The sequence below is a fragment of the Protopterus annectens genome, chromosome 14.part0 (genome assembly GCF_019279795.1).
Source record: "Protopterus annectens isolate FY-2018-M chromosome 14.part0, PAN1.0, whole genome shotgun sequence".
NCBI classification, from domain to species: Eukaryota; Metazoa; Chordata; order Ceratodontiformes; family Protopteridae; genus Protopterus; species Protopterus annectens.
The window spans coordinates 1154644060-1154656872 of NC_056748.1; the positions used below are offsets into that span (position 1 = coordinate 1154644060).

The 12813-nt window shown below is 43.5% G+C and overlaps 1 protein-coding gene across 4 annotated transcripts in view; it reads right to left on the bottom strand.

The window, feature by feature from the left end:
• Positions 1–10566: 10566 nt before the first annotated feature.
• Positions 10567–12813, bottom strand: part of ARFRP1 (ADP ribosylation factor related protein 1) — a 1146156-nt gene continuing 1143909 nt past the window's right edge. For all 4 annotated transcript variants that reach the window (XM_044056958.1, XM_044056956.1, XM_044056955.1 and 1 more), the window contains one exon: positions 10567–11537. In XM_044056958.1, the coding sequence (XP_043912893.1) occupies positions 11527–11537 (11 nt within the window). In that variant the 3' untranslated portion in view covers positions 10567–11526. The remainder of the gene's footprint in view (positions 11538–12813) is intronic.

The window sequence follows — 12813 nt, forward strand, 5'->3', positions numbered from 1 at the left end:
TCCCAATATGCCATTGAAAAAAACAGGGCTCTAGTATGTGTCTTCATGCGGCCTGAAATAGATATGGCATTGAGGGAATTACAAAAAGCAATAGCAAAGGACAATAGTCTTGAAACAGGCTGTTTTGATACTGTTTGCCCTTTCTTTGACCCACTATAAACAGTTGTTCAGCTTTCCTAAAGGACTTCATTATTTTAGGATAATGCTGACTTGTCTGTGCATGATCAGAGTATAGGGAATCCTTTCTTCCTGATTTTTAGGTTTTAGACAGAAAACAGACACACTGATTACTTGATTCAATGTAAAGTATGAAACCACTTTGATTTGCTCTATGGAAAACTAAACAAGGTTCATCCACAATGAGAGCTTACATACTCTTCTTGTATGTATCCATGCAATAAATAATACAGTCTTCAAAGTTATAAAATGTAAATCAGCCAGATGAGCTGGTTCAAAAGAAAACAAAGTCAACTTTTCCAGCGCAAAGTTAAGATTCCCAAGTGGGTGTCACCTGCTTCCTCTGTGATCTTAACATGCAACCCCTCTTTAAGAACTACTATACCAAAGACAAGGAAGAAAGGGGAGCATTCATGGGCAGATATGATAAAATAGTTGAAAGATTAATCTCAACAGATGACTATGACAGGCCAAAGGATAGTAACTCACTCAAACACTTAAGAAACAGCTGTACATAATCCCTGAATGGGCCCTGGTTATTACTGTGGTACCAAATAGAAAATATTTTCTGCTTGCTAATGTATGATTTCCTAGTAGCATGTTTTCTTGCCTCCTTTAGCACCTGCTGCACATCCTCAAAATTGAGTCATTCAGGTAGTCAATTGTAGTTTGAGATTTAGGTGCATCAAACTCCCCACCTTATGTGAGTAGATACAATCTGTGAGGAAGGTTGTGGTAAATCCCACTGCCCAGTTCCATAAGAAGGGAGAACCACTGTAGCCTGGGCTAGAAGGGAGCCAACACAATGATCTCTGGATAGTATTTCTGAATCCTCAGAATTACCCTTGATATCAATGAAAAAGGTGGAAATGCATAAAGGAACATTCCTGACCACGGGAATGAAAGAAACATGCTTTTCAGGCCTGTCTGTAAGGAGTCGTGGTGCAGAACATGTTTAGATGTCTGTCTGAAAGGAGGCAAACAAATCAAATCTATTTTAGATGATACAACTGGATCAATTCCTGGAAGACTCCCTCATTCAATTTCCATTTGTAAGAGTTTATCCTGGTCCTGCTTAGCTTGTCTGACACTACATTTTTCTCTGACAGAATGTAGGAAGCTTGGAAGATTAAAAAACTGCTTCAGACCAATCTCCCAAGCCACCATAACCAGCCTGCAAAGAGAGTAAGACCTGCTGCCCCTTGGTTGTTTATATGCCACTTCACTGCAGTGTCTGTAGTCATCTGAAGAGGACTTGGGGACCACAGCTGTTGAACACGTTCTACAGCATGGATCACACCTAACCGCTCTTAGATATGTATATGTTTTGTCTGTTTTGTTCCATAAACCCTGTACTTTTACCCTCACTGAAGCTGCCCCCAAGCAAAACCTAAAGTGTCTGTTGTTGCAGACTGAACTGGAGTTGGAATCTTCTCTCTCCAATGCAGCAGTCCTTTTAAAAAAGAAAAAAAACAAAACAAAAACAAAACTGGAATTCCCCAAGTGGATTTCTGTGCCACAAATGGAAGACTAGAGTTGACCATCAAACCAGTGAGGCCCAGAGGTGATCTCTCTCCAGGCTGGCAAGAAAGTAATCAAGAAAGTGGCCCTCAAGGTACAACATCCTAAGTGCATGTATGTGGAGGGCTGGAACAGACTTTTGAAGACTGGCAGGATATAACCCAAATAATTACAGGCTACTGCAGCAGTAAGAATGATGAACATTAAGAGTGACTTGCTCACATCAAGATACTGCTGAGGAGGCACTTCCATTTCCTGTCAGGTTGAAGCATCTGCTGCATGTCTCTTAGTTTCTCTTTATATGTTTTCAAACCATCTGATGATAAAATACATCCCACACATTTCAGCTCCAGCTATGACTTTATATCTATCCATGTACTGCATGAACTTATCCCGACTTAAGAATTTTTGGTAACTCAAAAAATCCTGCAACATGTTGTTTCCTGTGTTGGTCCTATATTACTGCATAAAATGTATTAACACTACCATCAAGCCCATCATTTATGTCTGCTACATCTCTCTCAAATGCTTCAGGTGATGAAAATAATTACACATGTTCCTATGGATGAATTAAAATTACACTGCTTGTGACTTTCTTTGATAAGATTTTTTATTTTGCCAAAAAACAAGAAATCCAACAAATACAGCAACGTACTCTGCTTCTCGTAGAACAGTCATTACCATTTTTCAACTATATACAAGTGGGTAATGCTCTATTTTACAGCTTTATTTAAATTTTGTGAAACTAAACAAATTCTGTTTAGTTTCATTACTACTTCAGTAACCATGCTGTTCTCACAGCCTGTAAACTCTACTTCTGAATTGCATATGATTTTTTTCTACTCACTCAGCCATAACTCCAAGTCTTGCCTGCAAAGCATGCACTACAGGTGGAAGTGTAGGGCCTGTTAGGACTGCAGTAAACTTTTAGTTATGTACTCACCATAACTTCAGATGTTTGGGATCCATCTCGCCTACATTCTGACTGATGGGTTCGGAGCCGATCCCTCGGCTCCGACACTGCTTATGCCAACGAGCGAAGTCTCTTATTGGCTGAGCTTACTATATCCCAGGATGCACCACTACCAGTCCCCCAGATCTAGTTTGTCCGCATACATGCACACACGCACGCACTGCTTATATAACATCGTCAGATGAAACAAGATAAAAACAGTAGAACTCAAACCGTTCAATCTCTTCTGAGCTCCAAGGCAGGGGGAAGGAGGGTGGGTATTAGGAATGTAGGCGAGATGGATCCCAAACACCTGAAGTTATGGTGAGTACATAACTAAAAGATGTTATGTGATCCTATCTCGCCTACATTCTGACTGATGGGACAGCGTCCCTAGCACCTGAATCCTGGGTGGCTCACTGGAAAACACTCCTGAGTACCGTGGAACCAAATGATGCTCGCCCTTTAGATGCCACATCCAATTTATAGTGGGAAATGAAAGTGTGCGGGTTGGACCAAGTAGCCGCAGCACAAATCTCAGAAATAGCGAGCTTGGAATGAAATGCAATAGAGGTAGCCATAGCTCTAGTAGAGTGAGCTTTGACAGATGTTGTAAGTTGCTTATTTGAAGAGGAATAAGCCTGAGTTATGCAATCTCTAATCCATTTGGCAATAGTAGCTTTAGTGATGGTTTTACCCACTTTATTATCTGAAAAGGACACAAACAATTGGTCTGTTTTTCGAATCTGTTGAGTCCTGTCTAGATAGAAGCGCAATTGCCTGTGAACATCCAACTTATGCGAGGTGCATTCCGCTTTGTTTGAAAATTTTGGAAAGAAAACTTGTAGCTCTAGAGATTGTTGGAGACAGAGATTAGAACAAACTTTTGGAACAAAAGATGGATTAGGCCTAAGTGATACTCTATCCTTGTGAAAAATCAAGTACGGTGGTTTGATAGATAGGGCTTGAAGTTCTGAAACTCTTCTTGCAGAGGTAATTGCAATTAAGAAGGCAGTTTTCCAAGACAGATATTTCAACTCACATGTAGCAGCCGGTTCAAAGGGGAAGATGTTAAGGCACTAAGTACCAAATCAAGATCCCACGGAGGCAGGATGAAAAACTGGGGTCTTAAAAGCACAGCACCTTTCATGAAAGTTTTACATAATCTGCTACTCATCAACGGTGGGTCTATGGATTCGTGAAATTTGGAGATAGCTGCTAGTTGGACCTTAATAGTAGAGACTGAAGATCCTTGATTAAACAAGGATGTTAAAAATTTCAAGACCTCTGGTATCGGGGCAGTAATAGGGTCTAAGCCTCTGAGTTGAGCCCAGATAGCAAACCTCTTCCACTTACTGTGATACAATTTCTTAGTGGTGGGTTTGTGGGCTGAAGATAAAATGTGAATAACTTCAGGGTCCAAGGTGTGATTTCTGACTAAAGTCGGAAGTGGAGGAGCCAAGCTGCTAATTTCAAAGTGTGAAGGGACTGGTGCTGTTGTCCCGACTGATGAATCAGAAGGTCCGGAGTTAGATCCAAAACCCAGGGACCATCCAGAGCATATTTCTGTAGGTAGGGGAACCATACCTGACGAGTCCAATCGAGCAATTAGAATCATTGTGGACCCCAATTGGGAAGCTTTCTGGATGACTTTGGGAAGGAGTGGAACCGGAGGGAAAGCGTAAAGCAGTCCTGTTGGCCAAGGTTGGACTAGAGCATCCGTAGCTGCTTCCCTTGGCGGGTCAAGGAAAAGAACCTTTGCACTGTGTTTTGTGGTGTTGCAAACAGGTGCAGCACGGAATCCCCATCTTTGAAAATCTGAGCTGCTACAGCTGTTCAGGGACCACTCGTGAGGAGAAAGAATAGTCCTGCTCAGTCTGTCTGCCAATACATTGGATTTTCCTGGAATGTGGGTCGCTACCAGGAAGCGGTTGGTAGCCACTGCCCATTCCCACACCCTCATGGCCTCTCTGCAAAGGGGGTAAGATCTGGTCCCTCCTTGTTCGTTTAGATACCAGACCACCGACATGTTGTCTGTGTGGATAGCGATAATGCCTTGAGGGAGAAAGTTGTGGAGGGCTTGTAGGGACAGAAGTACAGCCCTCATTTCCAACACATTGATATGGAGAAATGTTTCGTTTGGAAGCCAAGATCCCTGAACTGACCTGCCCAGACAATGCCCTCCCCCCCCCGTCTGGGAGGCATCCGTCGTCAAGGACGGTGGGGGTGAGTGTGTGAAGGGAATGGTGTAACCTCCGGCAATAATCCGAAGCACCCATCTGTCCTGAGTAATAGACTCCCAGGCTTTTAGGTGCTTGGCAAAACGGCACCCGACTGGCTCCGGAGCAGCACAGCCGGGCAATCCCTCATGGAGTGTGGGAGGCTGAAGAGCCACGAAAGGACTCGCGGTCTCCAGTGTTGCGGGGGCCTCTGCCGCCTCTGGGACGGCGTCTCCCAGAATAATTTCCCCGTCCTCTGCCTCTGGAAGGGGAATCTTCCTGCTGTTGGGGAAAGAATTTCTGTGATTTGGAACCACATCTTCCCTCCTCTTTAGCCTTGGGATAAGGCCGAAGGGAGTGGAATAACGTGCTCCCACGGCAGATAAAGTCTTTCCCTCCTGCTCACAGCGGTAAGAGTGTCTTTACCTTGGGTCCAAACAAAGAGGACCCATCAAAGGGAGCGTCGGCAAAGGAAGACTTGAAGGCCTCCGCGAAATGACACAAACGGAGCCAGGCTTGTCTCCGTAGAGCCACGCCTGTGCCTGCTGCTCTGCCCGCCCCTTCGGCCGCATATGAAATGAGCCTCATGGACGAGTTAGAAATCGAGGTAAGGATAGCCAACTGAGAGCTAACCGACTGGGCTAGCTGCTCAGGTAGGTTACCTGAGAGGGAGTCTGAGAGCTCCTTGACCAGATCCCTCTGTAGTCTGGTGAAATGTGCCAAATAATTCAGGGACCTCAGACCTCAGAGTAAAGGCCGCTGAAGTCAGGGTGCGCTTCCCGTACCGGTCCATGCTCCTAGACTCCTTATTAGGAGGATGGACGGACGTTGAAGCCTCTGCCACGTCCTGCTGGGTAGCAGATGCCACCACCATGGCATCTACAGCCACGCCTTTCGTCAAGAACTCCTTCTCGGGTGGGGCAGACAAAAATTTGTTAGGGCGAGAAGGCACTGGTTCCACAGTATCTGGATGTTCCCACGCCCTCCGACAAACCAAATCCAGGAGCTCGTCGAAGGGCGGAGACACCCAGGAGGCGGAGGCTGAGCCCCGAAGGCCTTGAGAAACACTGACTCATCAGCGGAGGGTTTGGAAGTCCAGCCGCCGCGGTGCTTAAGGATTTCTAGAATGTCTGCAAATGAGACATCATCTGAGGACGACTTTGGGGACCCCTCCGCATCATCAAGATCAGTGTCCGATGTAAGACTCGTCGGGGGAGTCCACGTGCTTCCTCTTGCATGATCTCTTCCTTGGGGCTCTTCGAAGACAACTCGAAGAACCCTCAGGAGGAGGGAACCCCAGTGGGGTAACCTCAGGCCAGGGCTCCGCTGCCTAGAGACAGGGAACTGCCAAAGACCCAGTCTCCATGCCCAGGAAGGTGCCGGTAAAGCCGTAGAGATGGCGAAGAAGACTTGGCCAAGGCACTCCTCATAGCTCTGAAAGCCGGACCCCAGAATCCTGGGAGTGTCCGGTCCCGAGCCATGATAGCAGGCGGAAGTCCCGGCGAAGCACCGAGAGGAGGCTCGGAACCGACAGCATAGGTCCCAAACGTCACCCCGGGTCCGGCCGAAGAAGTCCGTGTGCTAAACTCGGACCCGAAGGCCGGGGTTGGAGTAAGGGTCGGAGCCGACCCTAGGATCTCCACTGGCTCCATCAGCACCTGCTCCGACGGAGCAGCGGTCGGAGGAGGAATGGCAATGGAGTGGGCTATCGGCTCCGAAGCCAATTGGGTTGGAACCGAAACAAATTTTTGAAAGACTGGGGACTGGAACAGTCTTTGGAGCACCCTGTCTATGTCCGAATCTGACATCCTCGATGACCTGGAGGAGACCGAACGGGTTCGAGTAGGTCTCTCCAACGGCTCCAAGGGACTAGGGGACCGGCTCCGAGGCGACTCGATAACTATCGGCGCCGAAGGAGTGCACAAACCAATTTCCATTGGTGCCGAAGAGGACTTCGGCGCCGAGGAGGAAGTGTCTGAGCGGACAACCTTCATCGGCTCCGAGATCAGTGGAGCCGATGAAGGTGACCCGCCTCTCGATGCCCCAGCCGTTGGCTCTGAACCCAGAGGAGTCGAGACTGGAGGCATTGAGGCAGACCGTTCCGCCCTCCGCTCCGAAGTCCGTGGAGCCGAAGGAGAAGCCTGCCTATGCCTTTTGGCGGTCGGGTCCGACGGACTGGTCGGAGCCGACGCCCTTTTAGCAGGAGAAGGAGAGGACGCTAATGCTTCTTCAAAAGAGGGTTTTATAAGGCCTTTCAAAATAAGTTTATTTTTCCTCTCTTGGAGGACCCTCGAGGAAAACGCGTGACACACGCTGCAGGACTCCTGCAAATGTTTGGCGCCCAAACAATATACACAGAGAGAGTGGTCATCTGTGATTGACATTTTAAAACTGCACTTAGTGCACTTCTTAAATCCCGAAGGCCTAGGAGCCTGAGACATTATAGCAACAAATTCAGTAACTGTATCACAGAAAAACACACTGTTTGTTTTTTTTTTTTTTTTTTTTTTTAATTGACTGTCACTACAATGATTAGCTTACGGTTGCCGATTAAGATTGACAGTCCAACAACTACAGAAAAAATAACTAAAGGGGATCCTAGAACCCCTAAGGATTTGAAAAGAAATTGACTGACAGGGAAAGGCCCTTCAATTCAAGGGGGCCTCTAGTCAGAACAAACACACAATCACACACAAAATTTTCCACAAAAAATACCAGTCACACACAAAAAGTACGGTATAGCTGTTAAAACAGCTTTTTGTTATAGAAATAGAAAATTCCTGACAGAAAAAGTTAGTGAAAAACACTACTTAGCTCAGCCAGCTCGAGACCACGTCTTTGCTAGTTAGCGGCAAACGAGATCTGGGGGACTGGTAGTGGTGCATCCTGGGATATAGTAAGCTCAGCCAATAAGAGACTTCGCTCTTTGGCATAGGCGTGCCGAGTCGGAGCCGAGGGATCGGCTCCGAACCCATCAGTCAGAATGTAGGCGAGATAGGATCACATAACATCTCCTGGTAAACATTGCAAGCAACTCTTTAAGCATAAAGTAATCATCAGAGTGAACATTCTGTGATCCAACCTTTCTAAACTCTTCATTCACACTGTGAATCCTTGTTAACATGCCAAGCTTCCCACAAGTCAGTCTAAGCAATGCAAAGTACTCACACTATCAATCATATGGAGTAGAACATCATATTTCATTTTCTTGTATTCACACACAGGCAATTCTGACCCTTTTGTTTAACAAGCTGTCCAGAACAAATATGCAGTTTACACAACAGCTTCAGATTGGTCTTGCTCTAATACAGTGCACTGAAAGTTTGAAAATATTACACTCTGCTCCATATCTAGTCTAAACTCCACAACTCCATTACATACTTATTTATATATTGCATTTGTTGACTGGGTAAGTCCAACTGGGCGACCTGGGGAGAAAATCTCCACAGTAATACATAACAAACAAAAGCATAGTAACAGTAAAACATTAGTACAACAGAATTATTTTACAGTATCAAGAAACAGTGCAAAGCCAGGTCCTGTTGACTAGAGGAGACCCAGAGAGAAAGCTCCACAGTAGTGCAACACAACCAAGTAGCAGTAAATATAGTACAAACAGTAAAATTGTACAATTACAGTAGCAGTAACAATCAAGTAGCAGTACATATAATTCAATCAGTAGCACTATATAATTAAAGTATAGAATGATCAAACACTAGATAGTATCTAAATTAAAGTTTACAATAGGGAGGTTAGAAGGTCAGGTGAGAAAGGTAAAAATGAGTGGGAAATCCACTGACTGGTATGGTGTTCCTTTCCTTTAGGAGTGATTTGAACTAGGCAAATGCTGGATTTTTTATTATGTCTGGAAGGGTGTTCCAGAGTTTGGATAGTCTGTGTGAATAGAGGGAGTTGCCATGTTGGTTGTGGGATTTGGATACTTTTAGCAAGAGTTTGTTGGAAGATCTAAAGGATCTGCTATTAGTATTAGGTTGAACTAAACAGGAGATGGCAGGGCAGTTGTTGGGATGGTAGATTATTTTGTGGGCTAAGGATAGTTGATTGAGAGACAGAAGGTTGGGGAGCTCTAGCCAGTTTAATATTGCAAGAGTTTAGCAATGGTGGGATGTGTGTGGGTGATTAATGGCAAATTTAGCAATCTTATGGTAACAAATAACTCCAAAAATTAAAAGTAGTAGATAAACCATCCACAGGAATCAAGCAAACGGTCAGCAACAAAAGAATAAAGAAACACGGACTTGTAAAACCAGTCCAATTTTAATAAAAGTAAACGCTTTCATCTTTCGGCTTCATCAGACAACTATACACCCATGGAGATGGGGAGTAGGGGGGGAAAGAGAGTTTTCTCACTTTGTAGCATGTCGACAGTTGGAAAGACAGCTGTGGAACCAAGTTAGTAAGGATAAACTAAGGCCATAGGTAGTTAGTTTATTTACAGAAGTTGGTGGGATATGGTGTCAAAGGCTTTAGACATGTTGAGAAATATGGGAGAGACATGCTGGCCTTCATTCATAAGATGGTGGATGGTGTTAGTGAAGGTTAGGAGGGCAGCACTGGTACTGTGTGTGTAGGTCTGAAACCATGCTGGGAGTTGGAAAGGAGGTTATTGTTAAGGAAGTGGTTTATGAGTTGGTTGTGGATGCATTTTTTCTAAAATTTTTGCGAGGGGGGAAAGTATAGCTATGGCACAATAGATGGTTAAGTTCTTTGGATGGGCCACCTTTGTGGAAAGGTATAATATGATATTTTCTATATGAGTGGGTCATATTGTTTTTTAATAGAGCAGTGGATCAGGACTGAAATGGGGTACACAATTGAAGGGGCTGCAAGTTTTAGAAATTCATTAGGGAATTTGATGTTATGCAAAACTTTTCCATAACATGTTCGGGTGCTGGGTCTTCTGTATTTTGCCTTCACAGAATTCGCACTGTACATATTCTCTAAATAAACTGGGCCTGTAAACACCTATGAACTGCTTTAATGCAGCAATCTAACTGTAAATTTGCTTTTTACACACTTTAGCAAAATGATTATTTTTGCCACAGACCTGCAGACTAACAGAAGATTTCTTTTTACCATGCTTACAGCAACATCTACAGCACTAGAATCTGTCTGCACCCTACTTGGTTGTCTCAACTTTGTTAGAGACTTTAGGGAACATTTTACTCATATTAACTATTCCATTACACAGGCCACACACATCTAAGCACTTCTATAAGCTATTTACTTCTGATTAGGTGTTTTTACTTGATTTGCATGAAACAAACCTTACCTTACAAATAGGTCTTATTCTCAAGTGAAGAGCAAATAAAAGAAGATTCCTATAGCAGATGCAAACCTCTCAGCTCAACTGAAGAAGCAGAAAAACACACACACACACACACACACACACACACACACACACACACACACACACACACACACACACACACCAGTACACTAAAACATAATGAAGTATACTTCTGCACTTCTAGATTGCCCCCCTAACACTTTGTATCTGGGGCAACTTCCCCCTTTGTCATACTCTTGTTATTGTATTGCATAACTATTAAGTCAGTAAACCAACCTAAAAGATAAAACAAACCATCTGCAGCCCCTTTGCATTAAGCCATTTATAAAAGCAATCTAAAATTTCCTGTGAGATCCAAACTACGTTAAAAAAATAGAACTAGGAAGTTTAAAACAGAATTTCTTTATTCCACACTATAATATACAAATCTCCTACAATGGGACCTAAAAAGTTTCAGCTGATGGGATTTGATCAGTTCCTGTAACAAACACTGTATTATACCATATGGTTGAAATATTGCATGTAACTCTATAGTGGTAAAAGGCATAAAGCACTGGATGGTAGGAAACAGAACAAATGTGGTGGCCTCATTCTCAAAGTTGTGGCATTTGGCACAGTCTATCAGGATGCAAACAAAAGCATCAGGGAGGAATTCAAACCAGTGGAACCTTGTCTCTAAGCAGAGACCACAGAAGGCAACAGACACCAATGATGTTCTCTCTGGATGGCCACACAACACTAGCATTTACAGGCAGCTTCTTCCTACAGGGCTGAAAGACTAAAAGCACCTTCACAGTTCTAAATTTGCATCACCTTCACATACTACATAAAAATGAGGAAAATGGAAAAAAATTCTATTAGCCGTAAACAGCTAACATCACATATGACAATATCAAACTGGAATGAAATGCATCTTAACTTCTTTACTGAAAATGTAAAAAAAACAGTACAAGATAGCAGGACATGTGCTGTTTCAAACTGGCAAACCCTATAAACAGCAATACAGGAAGGCTAGTAACATAGTGAAATAGTTTTTTTCTCTCCATTCTATTATTCCTCAAAACAAATAAGCATGAGCTTCATGCTATTTGCATACAGAAAAAAAATGCATCCATCGCTCTTCCGCAAAAGAATGGGCTGGTGTTTAACAAATATAGACTGTACAGTTTCTAATGAAATACAGATACAGTATTGTGGTTTAGAATTTTTAGAAAAGAATGTTCATGGAGTGTAAGCATCACAGTGTGTTGACTAAGAAGACTGGTCCATCTATGTAATGTCCTTTTGCCTAGGAGGGCGGTGAATGTTTCGTACCACACACTTGACCATCCACTCGATGCCTTCATTTACACCTTCCCTAGAAAAAAAGAACATAAACAAAACTGCATGACTTCTGAACTATAAGTCATCCTTTTCAATCAGGTAGTTATAACATTTTAATGGGCTACTGCAGCAAAACTTGCATCAGTTTAATATTTGTAATGGCAGAATGTGTACACTTTTAATCAACAAAAGTGAGGAAATTAGAACTTGGCATCTGAGTTGTCCAATTTCATTATTCCTCATTCATGGGTCTCCGGATCCAAGCCTTGAGCTCCTACCCCTCCTATACTGCCTCACTTCTTCTCCAACCCCTCAGATCGAGTTTGCTGCCCTATTTACATAAGTCTATAATAGCTATCTATAAAAAAAAAAAGAAGTGTGTGCGCACTCGTGTGTGTGTGTGTGTGTGTGTGTGTGTGTGTGTGTGTGTGTATATATATATATATATATATATATATATATATATATATGCCCACACATATTACCATAATCTGGAGCTCAAATGAGGAACCTATGGGTTCCTACAACCTCTAGATCTCTCTCAACTGTTCAGGTTGGGGGATGGATGGGTGGGACATGAGGAATAATGAAACTAGACAAAACAAATGCCAAGTTACGTTAAGTGCAAAACTTCTAAATCTGATGTTGGCCATTTCATTCTTCCTCACTCATGGGTCAGAGTCAGAGTCCCCAGCTACGTAAATCTTGAGACCCTCATGGAAGAACATGCCTGAGTACTGCGGAGCCAAAAGATGCTCTGTTCCTAGATACAACATCCAATTTGTAATAAAAGAATAAATGTAAGAGACCTGATTGACTTCTTTGAATCAGTCTCTAGAGCTGTGGATGAGGGTAAGGCGATTCATACAGCCTATCTGGACCTCGACAAGGCCTTCGACACCATCCCCCACTTTGGAATCATAGATAAACTTACTAAGCTGGGCATAAATCCCTACATCACTCGATGGGTTGCCAACTGGCTTACTGACAGAACCCAGACTGTAAAAGTAGCCAACTCCAAATCCAGCTCCAGATAAGTGGAGTACCTCAGGGTTCAGTCCTGGGACTGCTCTTGTTTGGCATCTACTTCTCTGAAGTACAGGCCAACAATAAGGGACTCTGGCTAACAAAGTTTGCAGATGACTGCAAACTGGGAGCCATTACTGAATCCCCAAATGATGTGGATATTCTACAAAAGGGCCTTACAGTAACAGATGCTTTGGCCAGAGCCATGGGCTCAAGCTTAATGCCAAGAAATGTATAGTTATCCCCTTTGGGAAAAAACATGTACCCATGAATTACCACATAGA